The following is a 17,549-nucleotide window of genomic DNA, read 5'->3' as shown; positions in this document are numbered from 1 at the left end:
GGCATAACGATAGTGAAAAAAAAAACGAAAAACAAAAATACAGGACACCAAAAGCCAATAAAATTGCAGCATATATTTAAAAGCACTATAAATAGAGAACTATACTACTACATCTTTCTTTTCCTTTTGTGCCTTTTCCGTTTACATTTTGTCTGCTCCTCATTATGTACTTCAAGCTGACCAACACCAGTCACAGCTCCATTGCTATTGTCACACTGCTGGAGCATTCCTTTGTCCTGCTCTTGCAAACGTCTCAGTTTTCCACTCATCTTCAGCCCATGTCTGGCAGCCCTAAACAGAATAAAGGAAACCCTATGAGCAGAGATTTGTAGTTACTTCACGAAGCACTCGAAAGACTCCTACTTGTTGCTGCCCAAATATCAGGGCCACAAGAAAAGCTTTGAGACACAAGGAACTGGATGCCTACGAACTTTAGTAAAATTCACCATGCAGTAGAGCTGTTTCACATGTTAAGGGGGCTGTCCCAAGTTATCCCAGATAAACGTAACAGATGGTAATCTGCATCGATGTGTACCCACATCTTCATAACTATGGAGCTGAGGATAGAAAACTGTTAAGGTACAATTCTCGTGCACCTCTCAACATGACCTAAGTGTAATGTGACCATATTCCTCCAACCTCAAAGCGGGCCATGGGGGGGGGGAGGCTCAGCAAATGAAGTACATTTGAAGAGGTTAACTGTCAATACAGTTTGCAATTTTCTGCTGAGCCTAGATATTAAACACTTTTACCAGAATGTATTCAGTTTACTGTGTTCTCATACTTGTATGGATTGGAACGGAAAATCTCGACCAGAACTTGCCGAATTGACTAACTTCCATTTCGGCATTGTCGTCAGCGTCGCAATGATTGATCAATATGTCAAGACCATTCGCCTCCCATGGAGGCAGTTTGATGAGCAAAGTGCGTGCAGACGATCTTCTTTTTTTTGTTTTTCACGAAATACTGTCATAGGGATGGCTTATTAGTGAACATATCATAATATTCCTTTGGCTAGATCATGGAAAGATGTGAGCCACAAGAGGGCAATGTGAAAGAGGAAAACCCTCGTTTTGCCATGTCTCTTTTTTTCTTTTTTCATTCGGGGATCGTTCCAGCCAAAAGCTGGTGGTTTCTCCAAGTAGGCTGATGGGACAGCGGGAGCATGATCACAATGTCCTGCCTAAATCGGGACGTCTGGTCATGTTACCTAAGTGAGAACATCCACGAGTGAACTTCACAGACGGTGCTGATGACATGCTCATTGATGGTGCATGACATTCAGATTCGTAGGTATTTAGTAACTAGCCACCAAGCACCCTTCAACAGTTTATATTTTCCAGACGGTGCTCCTTCACATGCTACAGTTTCTAATTATTTACTGAGACCTCTGAGGCTGAACATCGTAGAGGGTAAGAGGAAAGAAGTGGGCTCCGTCTCAACTGTGGTCACAGAAGAAATGATTGCATAGAGTGAAACAATTATTAATTCACCTAACTAATTGGCATCTCGAAACACTGAGGTTGGAACTCTTGGCAGCTATTCCGTAACCCGAGGTTAGTAAACCCAGATTTATCAACTCTGCTTAGAAACTAAGTGTCCTTCGACAGTTTATATTTTCCTCAGATGACGGTTCAAATGGGAAAGTGAAGTGACCACAAAGTGCTTGCAAGAAAATGGCGTCCATTATCGTTTCTGTTGCCATATGTCAACTTATGGAGCTCAATGCTCAACTGAGGCCCGGTTTCACCAATGCTGGTTAACTTTAAACCGAGATCAAGGGTTGCTAAAACTTGAAGTCAACACTCAATTCTCTCTTAAAAACGTTAGCTGGTGACATGATGAATGCTTCAGTGACAATAATTGCCTTTGATGAAGCAGAGTTCAGAGTTAAATTCAAGTTAAGGGGCCGTTAATTTCGGTTCAAATATTAATTGACATTGGTGAAACTGGGCCTGAGAGGAGCATAAAACAGTTGCTAGAGTGGACAACAGAAGCCATTGAAGGCCAAAAACAGGAGTATTGGGCATCTGGTTTCATCACGACAACATAATAGTGCAAATGTCAAAGAAAACCATCGCCCCCCTCGAGATAACAGGTCGCAAAATCCTGTCCCATTCATCCTACAGCAAAGGTCTTGACTGCCGTAACATTTTGCTTTTTGTCAAAAACCACTAAATATGCAGTGTGTTGTGATAAAGGAACATGTCACTTCCTCAAAAGCGGCCATGAGCCACTAATCTCTACTGCACACCAGAATTATTTAAAGGGACGGTCTCGTAGAACATGACCTACCCAGAATGCACACGATTCTATTCTCCACTAATGATAGTATCTGTTTTAATCGTTGTGTCCTTGAGCTGTTCAACACTGCACAGACAAAAAGGGGCATCATGAACAATCATGGTAAACTTATACCTCTGTCAGACAGGCACACAAACGGCCTTTAAGGCAACGGCATTAAGAAAAGGCCGTAACTGAAATATGGCCTTAAATCCTGGGAGGCTGCAGGACGGTATCCATGAAGGTGTTTTGCCGATGATGTCTACACCGATAAACACATCTGCGAATGTTGAATGCATAGTTGCATAGTTAAATCACACGTGTTCTCACTGTGAGTACTCGGAAACAACATTTGGTTCGCACTTAGCCAAATCGGAAAACAGCAAACGACGTTTGTTTTGAAGCAATTTCAATGCTTTGCTATGCACGCACAGTTTTGGATGCAGATGACATGGAGTGCAGTGGTTCGAGGGTATCACTATGAATTGATGAGATATAATGGGAAGCAAAGTGCAGATATTCACCTGAAAAACTCAGGGCGTTGAGCACGAAAAAGTTCACAGAACATTACGTCTCGTAAAAACATTTTATTTCGAACTGAAGGAAATATGTGCCGTCTCGTTTATGGCGTTTGGTAATGAGACTTTGACAGTTTCTGGGGAACGCTGTAAACTCCGTGCAGAAGCTCCGTTGCCCTTGCAGCTCAGTTTTGTCGCAAAGGCCGTATGACTGACCGTCTGGCAAGAATTTAATGCCGTAAGTGCGCCCATCTGACAGGGGTATTAGCAATGATTCATATTCTGAATAAGAACCAAACATGTCTCGTGCTGCTGCAAACCTTGAGGGAGTTATCAATAGACCCTCGGTGTTTTCGGGTCTTGTGGTTTCTGAAACCACAGGCAAAAATCGAGCTTTGTTGCAGGAGCTGGGTTTTGTTCCAGTGATATTGGGTGGGAAAACAGTCTTTCCGGTGGAAAATAAAACACAGCAGTGCCTGTATTGGCAGCTTAATTTGCACTTTGGTGAGCTCATTTTCAGGTTTTCTCAGGTTTCACCCTAAGTGACAAAGATGAAAATCAAGGGGTAAAAATGGGTTTTGCCACAAAACGCATGGCTCTAAGCCTGCAGCATAGTGACCACAAACTAACCTGTGCGCAGTCAGCCCTCCGCATGCTTTGAAAAGTTCGTCATCGGACAACCTGCACAAGCAGAAAGAGAAAGCCAGGATTGTATTCCACGTCACACATTATAGTACAAGTGTACCCCCTCTTTATTGTTGTGTCGCTAATGCCTATAGTTGTCTCGTGGTGTAATGCCACAGATTAGTATCGTCATCCTCCTGCTTACTGGAAAAAGCAAGCTGTAATCTTACTTTGGCACCATGGTTGTTCCATCTTCATCGTGATCAGATTGTGTTTCTCCAATATGTTCTGGTTCAAATGTTCCACTGCTAGTTTGTGTCCCAGCCTATTCAAAGCAAAGTATGAAACAGTTCATAAGCAACCTGGTATCACTTGTTTCCTTTGTAGAGCTGAATATATACAAGTGTCCCTAGACAGATGCCCCCTTCTGTGCAAGTAAAGTGCAATAATGTCATACAAAAGTATGGGCACACAGGTCATGCATTGGCTCATAGGGTACCAACAAAAAGTACCTACTTTGACAAATGCATTGTATGTTCCTACAGCAGGGGTTTTCTTTTCCTTCTTCAGTTCTTTCTTATTTTTCTTCACCTTCACACAGTCCTATGAAACATGTGAATCTTCAGTTAATTTGCCTCCGGGCATGATATGTATATAGTACTTTGTTCAATTCGTATTCGCTTCACGGCATGAGAGCTACGTTCAATACGCAACTGCTTCATGGTACTGCACATGTTGTCGCTGGTATAATTTTCATGCCACAATAAAGAGGCTAAACAACCAGCACACAGACTGGGTCATTTAATATACAATATAGAGCACACATACTCTAAAACCCAACCCTTAAAAGGGGTTGCAACAGGTCATCCGAGGTTTTCCCAGATAAACGTAAAAAATGGTGCTTTGCACCGATGTGGACCTGTAAAGTAGAAACGGAGAAAATGGGCACCGCGGATACCGAAACTCATGTGGCTCTGACATCACAGACCTCACCGCTGCCAGTGAGGCAGCATGCTAGAAGTCACGTGGTTACGTCTTCCAATGGGAATGGACGCAACTCTGAGGTCTGTGACGTCTGTGCTTTGCTCGGAAGTGCGTTTGAGGGCTTGTATCTAGTTAAGTACGACACATAGAGGAATAATTCTTTCCCCCTCTGGCTCTGTGTACAATGCGTCCATGTTGTAACATCTATGAAAGTGTCTCAACCCCTCTAATGTTCGTGAGCTCCTAATTTTCGTGAATTTTGAGAACTGAACAATCCGCAGATTTTAAGGGCATGCAAAAATTTGTAGCAAGATCTGAGACTTCAAAAACTATGATGAACTCACAAAATCTTCATAGTTGGTATCTGGTAACAGGAAGCATTTGAGCTGCACAAGCATGTGCAACATCATTTTTATCAAATGCATTACGGGTAATCTCGAGCTTATCATGATGTCGGCCAATCAACTTGCTAATTTTCGCATCCTCCCAATTTAGTAGCTGCAAATGTGTGCCCTCTGTCCAATTCGCAAAAAATTGGGGCCGTGAAATTAAATAGTTTTACCGTATTGCATACCTTCTATATTATTATTATTATTTTTTTTTCAAAGGGATTCTGGGCTGAGTACTGGACACGCATGCGTCTGAGCTGCAGGAAAGCCGACAAATGCCCATGTCACGCCGTAATTTCATGCCTATAATCCGCAGGACCTGTTTTAAGAACATTTTGAAAATTTTCGGGCAGATAAGCCGAACTAGAAGATAAGCCGCGGGCAATACAACACGACTGATTTGTGCGACCAGATTAGAGGACCACAGAGAAGACCATAAACCCTGTGGTCCATACTCCGGGGTCGGCATGGTGTACAACAAAGAAGGTCAGTTCCAAGATCGGATTGCACCCTTGTTGTGTGTTTTTCATGGATCGACGGGTCAGTGGACTTCCAGAAGACACAAATCACTGTCATCACTTTGGTTAAAGCTGCTTGGGGGAATGCACCAGGAGGGTCAGTCTACTCGAATGTGGACGTAACCCTGTTACGCATTGTTCATGCATTGGGAGGCCGGTGCTGTTCCAGAGACATAATACCAGGGAAAAATAGTCACCAGTCAAGCCACATTGGTGGATAAGCCGCAGAGCGCCCGTCAGAAGAAAAAAAAAAAGTGCATAAGCCGAGGCTAATACGCATGAAAATTACGGTAATTATGATGACGTGGCCTCTCATATGGGCAGTGACAGTATATGTATATTCGTGTCAATAAAATTTTCAGGCTGTCAGATGCGTCAGACTACACTACCAACATTTTGGGTTTGTGTTGTACTCACAAATATACGAGTCATCAAATCACATCCTCCAATACAATGCCCAATCTACATTTATGTTATAGACACGCTGCCTTAGCAGAAGCCTCATCAGGCAAACACAGCACAAGGTGGCCACCATTCAGTTGCAGCTTCCTCTAACGATGAGAAGGCGAGTTACAAGCAAGATAAGCACAGGGTTGGACACAATATCTGACAAACTTCCCAGCATTCCTTCCATGCCGCTGATGCTGTTCATTTTTGTATGCAATCTTAAAAGGGCACTAAAATTTAAAATGTTCACTTCAAATTACGTTACACGCTATGTTAATTATGGCCTTGTGATCATAACTCAAAACTTTGATTCTGTTACGAAGCTACAATTGGAATTATACCAGACTCTTTCTTGCTTCCGCACTAAGCAGTGAACGACGCTTCAGCTCGTGCATCTGTGTTTTTAGCACATGCTGCGCGTGCACGCACGTGCTACGTCATGGAACAGTCCTGGTTAAAAACATAGTGCGCATTGCAAAGCAGACTAGCGTCGCTGTCCGAAAAACGTGAAGATAAATGTTGCCGGTGGAACATTCGCGAGAACTGTTGTGGGCTACAATTCAGTGAATCGTTATTGAAAAATGCAGCAGTGCGCATCATGCCGCGCGTATTCGGAACACTACGATCGGACCCATTCCAAATCCACACGGCCACAATAGGTATGCGCGCGCTTCTCCTGCTGTCTCATTGGATGCCACCAATCTTTGCCTCCTGGGGATCCCATTCCTTAACGCCAAGACGGCTCTGTTTTCAGTGCGTTTTTCTTCTAAACGGTAGCGCTGTGTGCACTAATTTTACTTGCATTATACTAACGGAAACAAACAGAGTTTCATTTCAGAGCAAGTTGTTTTTGCATTTTAGTGCCCCTTTAATAATATGTTAGAAAAAGCAAAAACAATTGCTGAATGCCATTCAGACTTAAAGTAATGGACAAGTAAACAAAAGCTTTCGACTAAAATAAAAGACTCAAGTGCCTTCTCCCTATCGAAATTGCTTCGTCCCTGGCCGACCCACCAACCCAGCCCACCAACCACCCAGCCCACCAACGCTCTGCACTCAAAGCTCTTTTGACTTTTCTGGACATAATCAGACTTTGATCCTTATTGTGAAAGGGCTCATTACTTCATTCCCCACATCACCACCAGCCATGGGGCAGAGTATCCCCTCTGGCTATGAAACTCCCCGTTCATCATCTTCAATAAAGTTGTTGTTTGACTTAAAGTAGCACAAAAGTCACTTTTAACACCCTGTTTTCTTTCTATAAAGCAGTTAAGCAGGCCAGTAAGATGCACCATGAGAAGTACTTCATCCCATAGAGTCATAATTATTGCAGAAATTGAATTTAAAGTAGGCCACAAAAAGCGACCGTGGGCAATGGTGGTGGAGAGCAGTGCCAACCTGTGATCTGCCTCTGACCTCGCGCTGACTCTACAGAGTCCACATTCGCCGATTGGTTCAGAGAAATGTCGTCTGCTACTCGGCTGTTCGGGGCTCGGAGAAAGCATCACTCCTGGCTCAGTCATGATTCGGCTGCTCCTTCTACCCCCAATTCTCCAAGGGAACTGGCAAAACTGGTTTACGGCGGTAAAGGGACAGGGCGCTAATATCCACTGACCAGCGAACTAGAACGTGCAGACTCTGTAACGTCATCGGTGACAGGAATCGTGCTTCCCCTTCTTGTTACACCGGGAGTGGCGAGTTAAGGGTGAAGGGGCGGAGCTATGTTTATGCAAGTTTTTTCAGGGAAACAAATTGCATGCACCAAAACCTTTCGTGTTGCTCGGTAAATTGACACACACACTTTCATCAGACGTCTCAGTCTGAAAATTTACCCCTGTACCCCTTTAAATAAATTTCTCCTCCACAATGCTCAGGAGATGCTTGACAATTTTCCTATGACTACTCTGCATAGAATGGACAACCCCTTAGAGGAGCAGTCTAGAGGCACACAACTTTGTTTCTGTTTTTGGTCGGTATGGAATGTTTGGTGGCCGAATTCACACAATTAGTGCAACCGTAGCAAAATTTGAACGCCTGCAATAGCCCCCTGAACCTCCACTGCGCGAAACACCCTCCTTCGCCTTCACAATAGACATGTGATCAGCGCCGCCACGCGCGTCACTATGTGACGCAAGTGGTAGGGATGCTCCTCATTGGACCTTGGATCACATGATTGAGGTGAGCAACACTGCGCAGGCCGAAGCGTCTGCTACCGCTTCGGAGACACCATACGTTCTCCGGCTGCGTGATGTCCGAAACGGAGGATTTGAAGGCTGTCAACGACATGACCACGATTTTTTGGGACCGCTGACACCACGAGAAGAACGAGTGGTGCAGCCCGAAATTAACTGTGCGTTGTACAGTGATACCCCAGCGCTTCCCGACAGTGTGCAGCCTCTCCGACAGTTTTCACCGCACAGTTAGTTAGTTGGTTCAGTGGCTAACAGGTGGCGCCACAATACTGCCGTGATCGCTTGCTTTCTGCTACTGTGAGTTCTGAGCTTGCACGAAGCCACGGATATATTACTCTTGTGATTGCAACCTTATTTTGTCAGGCTGCATATATGCTTAGTGTTCGTTATAGAAAATGTGATATCAATCATATATCAACAAGAAACAGCTCGTAATGTTCGTAGCAGATGGTTTTTCCTACCAACGAATGAGAGGGCTCTCTACCGCAAACGTCACACTAGAGGGGGTGATTTGAGAGAGTGGGTGGGTGATTTTGCAAATTAATTGCGCCACGGAGAACCAACTTTGGAGAAAAATATTTTGTGGGAATGCTTTTCACGGACTGCTTTGCAAGATGACGGCAGTTGTTGGCCATGTTACATACCAGTTTAATGCTCCTTTAAATAGCTCAACTTGGATTGTGAGGACGTAATTCTCACTGCTTTCGTCCCTACTGCTGGTTTTGCGTGAATGCTGAGATCACAAGTGTATGACCCATTATGTACAGATCCACGGAGCAGCGATGGGTTCGCGAGTTTCCACAAATTATGCTAACCTTTTTATGGGCCAATTTGAACATAGAGCACTAGAATCATTTTATATGCGTCCCCTAGCATACTATAGATACATTGATGACATATTCATCATCTGGCCTGATGATGAAACGTCTCTAAAATGATTTTTTGAGCATTTTAACTTGCTGCATCATTCAAGTAAATTTTCATGTCACTTCTGTTCACACCAATCTGTTAACTTCTTAGACGTAGCCGTCTCAATTAGATCGGGCTCACTTGTTACCAAGCTTTTTAAAAAAACCACAGATCGACGCCAGTATTTCCATTTTGACAGTTACCACCCCCAGAAACAGAAAAGTAACATACCTTATGGACAGTTTTTGCGCTTAAAACGTATATGCCTCAGACCAGGAAGATTTTTCTACACATGCACGCGACATGACTAAAGACTTCCTAAACCGTGGTTATCCTTCCCCTCTAGTCAGTGATGCCCTCGACAAATCATACTTACAGGAAAGAGATGTCCTGCTAGCACCTAAAACTAGAATAGAAAGCCCAAACTTAGTTTTCACCACTCAGTTCCATAAATCTCTCAATAACTGTAAAACAATCCTAAACTGCCATTTAAATATCCTTCACGCTGACAGGAAATTGAAGGAAGTTTTCCCGCAGGCACCCACGGTCGCTTTCAAGCGACAGACGAACTTGCGTAACCTACTGGTATCGTCAAAGATTCACCATCAACCCCCAAGTTGTGCTCCATGTGGCAAAACACGATGCCAGACCTGCAAATTTATTGTTCCATGTACACAGATTGATAGCTACAAAAACAACTTCACTTTTAAAATAAAACACTCTCTTAACTGTAATTCATATAATGTATGCTACATAATCTTCTGCACCAAATGTCACGTTCAGTATGTCGGAGAAACGTCTGATTCCATGCGGGAACGGTTTTACGGACACAAAGGAGACATTGTTCATCAGCGACCAACCCCTGTTTCCTTGCATCTCAACCTTCCTGAGCACGACTAACACACACTTATAGATCGTCATCTTAGAATCGGGCTTTCCTGACAACAACAAACGCAAAAAACGAGAGTCATTTTTAATTGCTAAATTCCACTCCTTGACTCCCCATGGTCTCAATGTTTTTTCTGGCCCACTTTATCATCTTGTTTCCCCGATTTTCCCGAAGGTCCCAAAACATTCCCTGTCTGCTAAACATAAAAACTCTTGACCCGTTTTTCACCTACTGCAGGAGACCACATGTGTATTGGTCACTTGACCACCTGAAGCAATCCCGTTTAGTATTGTATAATGCATCCCCCCTTTTTCACCATCTCCAGGGCCCTCTGTCTTTAAACGGTGGTACATATACCTTGTGTTCTCAACAGCCATGTCACAATTTCTCCAGATTTTATTTTTCTTTGCTTATTACTTTTCCTTTCCTTTTTTTTTTTTTACCCATTTTAAGAATGTACCACTTTTGCAAAACTCCTAATAACCGATAGCCTTTTCTCAGCTTCTGTACGTTAGAATGCAGGCTAAACACGAGTGCTGCCATTGTTTATCTTTTCTCAAACCCCAGCAGTGTAATATTTCTTCCAGGGGTCTTCTTTACGATGTTCGCTCACCTGAGATCTCTCAACGGTTTTTTGTCTCCTGTAACGCTCCTACTGTACATTGCTTTCTTTTGTATTTTCTTTTTCGCGCCCTCAGTCCTCTCTAATAAGAATTTGTATTTCCTCCTCACCACCTTCGTTGTCCCCTTTCTCTGATGTACATGAGTAAAAATATCTCTACCAAGTGTTCAATGCATCGCACCAGATGAAGGACGGACTCCGTCCGAAAGACTTCTAGACTTCTCCCATTTTTGCCTGTTAATTTCATCACAAGTTCCCATCAACACAATGAACACCCTAATGTGTTAGCCTGTAAGGAAGCCTAGAGGAGAATCCCCCAAACAGAGTGCATACTACACGACATGGCTACAGCAATGCCTTGTAACTGTCACCATTCCCCGTCATACACATCTTGGGCTTCTGCACCAAGTTGTCGCAGAGACTGTGTGTAAGTGGAGATGGGGATGATAACTGTTGCAATGGTGCTCTGATGTTTAGCAGCCCCACATGTGGGTTTAACTTTTTCTTTACCACGCCCGTAAAGCGCCGATCACCGGTGATCGATGATTTGCGAGCCGCGCTTCGCAGCCTCTAGAGCACATATGGCGAAGTGGCTACATCTGCTGGACACTATAGACACAACAGATTCAGTTTTGGTTTTGCGTTTTGCTCCTCCTCACGATGGCGATTTATGAAACTGGCTCTGCGCCAAGGAGGCAGTGTGGAGATTTTACCTTGGTCGGGGCGTTGTGTTCACGCGACTCACCTCTTTCGCAAGTGTGCAATACTCGCATTTGAAGCATATTTGGGGTTGATTTACTTTACTAGAACACAAATAATGACTCTGAACATGTTGGATGATGCGATTCTTGTCCTGAATATAAGGATACGTAAAATTTGCCCTGTTGCCGTTCTTCCTGCCTCAGAACCAACCGGAAGAAATGGAAAAGCTGTGAAATGGCAAAATGTGGTATGAGGACGAGAAAGCTGAGCATGAAACTAATGTTTTCTACAGAAATTATGGTATTCATTTCTGTTTTACTCCTTCAAGGAACTCCATTACTCAATGGCATGTATGGCATGAGTGTCGACAATATTTTCTACAGCTCACATACCACTTGACCAAGAGTGTTGATATTTGCAGACTATTTTTGAGAAAATTTGCTACATTTTGCATATTTTGGAATTTCTAGATTGATATTTTGGTTTGAGATACGGGCGTATCTTAAAGCGTAGTTTCCTGTTGGTGTCACAGATTTTTTTTTTTATGTGTGTGTTCTGAAATTAATTTTGGAAATATACATGAACAGCTTCTTTTCTAAAACCTATAACATTTGAAAAGACATTCATTTAGCTACATTTTCCCATACAGCAATGTATTTTCAAGTGATACTATATTTGATACAAAACTATACAAAAACTAAATTTGTTGAACTACACAAAAATGGTTGTTTTTTTCCTGCGGTAAGGAAAGAGCTACAAACCAGTAGCATCTACTGACTAGTCAGACTGTCGCATAGCATAATTACAAGAGTGGTACCACATGTCACCTATCTGCCATTAGAGCCTAGAATGGCACAGCTGAGTTTCTTTCATGTATCGCATGTGCCTCTATGTTCCATATGGAATAGCAAACAAACTAAAGACTTACGTATGTATAGTACATATCAAATTAAAAAGTAGACAAAAGAGAACAGACTTTCATACACCAGAACAGATAGTCATCTTTAGACATGTAAGGCATTGCAGCAACAAATTCAGTGACTATGTGTACCTGAAACATGAATCTGGGCCAGTTGATATCATAGCTCTACAGCCCAGTTGGTTTGGATATAAAAACAGCTGAGCTGAACAATTTTGGGGCACTGAAAACAAAAATTATCCTAAAAAATTGCTAATTAGCTTTAATTTTCAAGATACAGAGGTGTAAGCATTGCGCACTTCCAAAAAAGCTTTGTCGCAGGAAGACGACACTATGCCCGAAAAAAATCTCCACTTCGTCTCACCGGTGCACAGTTGGCTTCAAAAACCACTACTGCAAGGAAAAGTTGAAAAAAAAAAAAAAAAAGATGATAGGAAGCATGTGTGCTAACAGAGGACAACAGGCAGTATGACGTCTCTTAAAACTCGCTAGAAAGAGTGGGAAAACGAAGGCATCGGAACAAAAGACAGGAAATCTGTGAGATGCTGGATATCGTATGAAGTTCCTGAATAACCTAAACGAGGGACGGTATGATCGAAACAAGATTCAAGAGGATGTGGCTTCACAACTTCGCAAACAGTAAAAAACAAGAGGTACCTTAAGTACTAGAGAAAGTAAGTAGAGTAAGTACCGTAGAAGTACAGTAAGCGCAAATTATGCGAGTAAATATGGTAAGCGAGTCGGGGCAACAGGTAGACCTTCGGGACGCTTTTCGAAGGGAACAAAGTCTCCCGGTTTGCCAGTGGGCATCGAACGACGACCTCCCAGAAACACCTTGTGAATGCCAACATTCCCTTTCACAAGCTCGAACATAAATGGTAATTATGACTTGGATGCAAAACGAGCACTCAGATTTTTGCCTCTTGTCTCTGCAGAGTGGAAGCAATCGTTCTCTGACTTGAATACTTTGTCAATGGAGAAAAGGCACAGCCTGAGCAAAACGCTTGAAATATTCCTGAACATATCCTTCAACGCACGAGTATACACTGTCAGTTTCGGTGATGCGAAACAAGTTTAAATAATTTAAAGGTAATAAAAACAGTTTGGAGATATTCAGAGGTGGGTATGCTGTTCCAGAAAGTGTCCCGATGTTTCAGCACTTCCCGTCTCACTTTTAGTAATTTTTTGTCCCGCTATTCCCAGCTCTAATGTGCCTTTACAACTGTGCATAAATACCTCTGAAACTTGGACTTCAATGCTCTTGGCAGCATTGTTGAAGGCCTTGCACCACCAATCCGACGTCAAGTCAATTCTGTGTCCTAGCTGAAATACACAAGACGCAAAAAATGATTGGAAAAGTATAACTATTCTATTGAACCATACTTCAAGTTCTCATCTTTTCATCAGTTTCTACAGCTTTTTTAAAAATACTGGAAGTATCACGTTCAGGCGTCCAAAGCACACATTATTACACGGATTATAAAATAAGAGAGACCATGTTCCCTTCCTCTGTGGTGAAGCATTACGGATGGAACAGTACGTAGTGAACTTAGTGCGCACAATATGGAGACCCCTGAGCTGCAGGACTGATTGCCGAGAATAGTAAAGCTTTAAACCAAGTACACTCGACCCCCATTTATCCGCGCTTCACATATCTGGATCCCGCTCTATCTGGACCAAAATCGTGGGGACAGATTTCAGTCCATGCATTTTAGCTTCATGTGCTTCCATGCTTATCCATGCTTCAGCTTCCTGATTCCAACAAGAACTTCCAGGAACCACACAGGAAAGTACCCAACAACCTGCTTCACCTATCCGGTCTTTGGTCAGAATCAGTGTGCGATCTACATTTTCTCCAGCGGAGGCGACAGTGTTGAAGGTAGAGTGATCTACTCTACACTCTGCTTCAAGGATTTCTCCCTTTCCCAATGTACCCATGTGGGGCTGATGATCTGTCCAGTCATTTAAAGCTGTAGAGGAAGGAAGGTCCTTCAGCGCAGAAAGTCAGTCAAGTCCTGCAGCAGATCTCGAGTGCCTCGACGTGGACGGACATGATGAAACGACGAATGACGTTCTTGGAGTTGTGTTGCATGATTTTAAGAGAGCCTCGTGGATCAAGAAGTCTGGGTGTGATGTCTTGACACACATGCATGTGAATGCACAGTCCTGCAGGTTGAAGACCCAAGTGTTGACAGGTATGTGTGTGTGGTGGACTGGGTCGAAGCTTGGCCATGGAAACGTGGACTCGGCGTTGAATGCAAAAGCATTGTGGTGAGGAAACCATTCAGGGTACCAGAGCGGGGTTGCATAAAGAAGATTGTTGGGGCAATGTACTTATGCACACAAAGGATGTTTCATGCATATCAGAAGTGCCAGAACTTTGGGAGACCCAGAGAGAGGTTGAATGGGAACACATTGCAGAAGTTATTGTTATTTTGCATTTAAAAATAAAAATAAAACGCACAATCATAGTACACAAAATTATGTTCCAAACAACGAATTTCATCGTCCTCAACTGATTCTCCCGACCACCTTTTCTAACAGACTTCATGCTCATTTTCCTGCAGCTCCTCTTTTGAGTTTCTCCTGTGCAGCGCTCTTGATAGTCTCATGTCTAAATCGTAGGAAACGTCGTTATAACGCGCAGTTGGTTCTCATTGCACCTGTAGGTTAGTTGCTTGTTATTTGGAACGTCCAGAAACTGATAGATTCTGCAGTACGCTTACCGCACGAAAGTTGTACAGAGAAAACAAATACACTGAAATACATGCCAGCAATTATGGATATACTACAGCAGTGTGACTGATGCATTTCTTTCTTTTTTTTTTTTAAGTAGCAAAGTCTAAAGTCAGAAAACTGCACTTGTACGAATGTCCTGGATGATTACTTACGCCACTGGTATCGAACTTTAGACTTGGTCTGATAGGGGCCACAATGCCATCTTCATCCTTCCCGAGACCTTGCCCTGGAAAAGATGGCAGTAGAATATTAGGTTTGTAGAAACACTCACAGCACACAGCACAAGAGTTCGGGAAGCCGGAACGAAAAGAAGACATCGAAAGCCACAAACAGTACGGGCAACGCGTGCTTCTATGCAACAACAGTAGTATGGCGCACCTTCTTTCCAACCGTGTTTTTCTAGTATCCCTCGAGCAAAGCTGTACCCAGTAGATCCAGTACTCATTGCACACTTTCCAATGCAGATAGCAAATAGCAAAGCAGCCGAAGAGCGAAAAACGTGCTTAATATGACGTCTTCAGACGTAACGCCACGTGATGAAAACAAGCATTGTTGACAGACGACCATTGTTTGCTCTGCGAAAAACAGCCCTGGTACCCCGACCTAGCACAGCTAGCGCCAGCAAGGACAGAAGAGTTATATTCCTGCATTGCGAATCCTCAAATCGAAGAGATTAACGTTTAATAACGTTACCACCAGCACTGCTGCGACTATCCTGGTCGCGACTGTATTTGGTTTCGGTGTCAACAGCGAAAGCAACGTCAGCGTACCGCAAAAGCTAGTGGCCTGCGTGTCAAACATCAAAACTCGACGTCTCTATAATCTCAAATATCCGCATATCCGCAGCATATCTGTCACATGAACACATGAACACTATGAACTATATATGGTTGCTCTAGCAGCTCATAGACGGCAGGCGCATAACGTTGCTCGTCGCCCGAAGATGGCAGTTCATCCCTGCCCGGCCGCTCTTGTGTTTGACGCGCGGCTTTTGTAAAACATGCAAGATTCATGAGTGGTCACAAAGGCGTAGTTATGTAATAATGTGCACTTCGATCGATTGGCCCACATACGTATTCTTTTCACAGTGCCTTAATTCCCAGTTCCCAGGATTTATTCCGGGGGGGGGGGGGGGGGCCAAAGCGTTCAAACCCCAACACTCTTCCTGGAGACAGACGCTCCGGGTGTTCATATTATATCTGAGAATCATCATGACGATCTACGACTACAGAGCAGACAATTTCACGAGCGACCTTGGACCTCCAGGGGAGGAGGATACCGGCCCCCCCTCTCGGTAGGCCAATGAAGTGGCCCTTCCTTCTGCTGGCTGTATCTAGTAAACTTTAATCCAATAGTGTAGCCAGGAATTTTCTTCGAAGGGAGCTGGTACAACAGCGATAGGAAGGGCGTTGGGACGAATATGCATCGGTCCCTAGCCAATGGTCATCTGTTGAGCACTTTGATGAATTCCCAAGATAGTACCACGCTTGCTACTGGCAGACTACACTTCGAGGGCGAGAGGAAGGCTGAATCTCCCTAAGCAGCCCGCTCCTACGCAGTTGTCACCAAGACCAGCCAACCTCTTCCCTAGTGCATCCTGTAGGTGCCAATCGTTGGACCTAAAGCTTACCCTTTCTACCACAGTCACTGCCTCGCAAAAGTCCAATTCATTCACTACGTTGTGCGATATTCTAAAGAATATGTATTCATGCAACACATTAGCTACATAACTGAATAGATCAGCGGTCACGTGATGTGCACTGCATGTCAACTCTTCCACAGATGACACTTCATCGGTGGGTTCATCGGTGTAGAAGGCACGCACTGGAACGTTTTATGGAATTCTGGATGGTTCTGAAACGGAACATTTGCAGGATGAACTCTGCCTTCAAACGATGTTGTACTCCTGGAATGTTTCTCGCAGGACTGCAGCATGGAATATATAAAGAACTGTTTACCAGGGCTAAGGTCATCCCCTCGCGGTAGGCGGAGGGTAAGCGCATATTCAATGCCCTGTATCATTTTGACGAACCTCTTGTACATGACCTGAGTCATTATGGAGTCTTCGAGCCTGGTTACTGGCACTTCAGACCCAAGCTGACGGCTTAGACATTCTAACGAATCATTGGTCTCGTTTCGTGAGCCTTCATTCGAAATTCCCACGGATTCGAATTCCTCTAGTACCATACGAGTAATGCAACGTCCAAGTCTCACTCCAGCTCGCGGAAGGTGGAAAGCGATAAATTCAAACGCGGTTGTTGACATCGACAGGTTGAAAAGCAAAGCTGGAACGTACACCGTTCTTGGGTTGCCATCGATCCAGCAGTCTGGAGCGAAAAACGACGGTGCCCAACGGCCTTTGGAACCTTGATCTAAGATGGCAGATAAAGCGTGCTCGTGGAGTAGCATGTAGGTTACCAGGCCACTTTCTTTTACCACTTTTGGAATTCTTCGGAGGTATCTCAGAACAGCATCTTTTCTTCCTACCCACGGAGGTCCCACAAGTCTGTACTGCGTATTCAAAATCATATACCTCACGGCCGTTTCCGCTTTACTGCTGAACAGGACAGCGCGGGGTAGTTCCACGATGACGTCATCCACGATGGTCTTTACAAAGTCGAACATCTCATCCGTAAAATTCTGGACGCGAAAGGATAGCAGAGTCGCAATCAGGAAGATTGGTTGAAATGTTTTCTCCACAACTCGGACGCAAAGTTTCCATCGCGGAACTGACGCCATCGGCTTTCCGTACAGAAGTGTCGCGTAGATGTCAACCAGATCAGTACGAGGCATGAACGGAGACGCTTGCAGAAT

General features: G+C 43.9%; 1 protein-coding gene across 2 annotated transcripts; it reads right to left on the bottom strand.

The window, feature by feature from the left end:
* Positions 1-53: 53 nt before the first annotated feature.
* Positions 54-15,530, bottom strand: LOC135385888 (G patch domain-containing protein 4-like). 2 transcript variants are annotated; one of them, XM_064615486.1, is made up of 8 exons: positions 15,114-15,530; positions 14,888-14,961; positions 13,233-13,319; positions 3,942-4,028; positions 3,656-3,750; positions 3,432-3,482; positions 2,296-2,370; positions 204-291 (listed from the first exon to the last, which is right to left on the bottom strand). In XM_064615486.1, the coding sequence occupies exons 1-7, from the start codon at positions 15,178-15,180 to the stop codon at positions 2,313-2,315; spliced, it is 519 nt and encodes a 172-aa protein (XP_064471556.1). In that variant the 5' UTR covers positions 15,181-15,530; the 3' UTR covers positions 204-291; positions 2,296-2,312. The 2 variants fall into 2 exon arrangements, with proteins under 2 accessions (XP_064471555.1, XP_064471556.1); XM_064615485.1 differs by lacking the exon at positions 2,296-2,370 and having other exon boundaries at positions 54-291; positions 15,114-15,528.
* Positions 15,531-17,549: the final 2,019 nt, after the last annotated feature.

This window comes from Ornithodoros turicata, chromosome 2 (assembly GCF_037126465.1).
Source record: "Ornithodoros turicata isolate Travis chromosome 2, ASM3712646v1, whole genome shotgun sequence".
Lineage (NCBI taxonomy): Eukaryota > Metazoa > Arthropoda > Arachnida > Ixodida > Argasidae > Ornithodoros > Ornithodoros turicata.
This window is presented reverse-complemented; position numbering and strand designations above follow the sequence as displayed.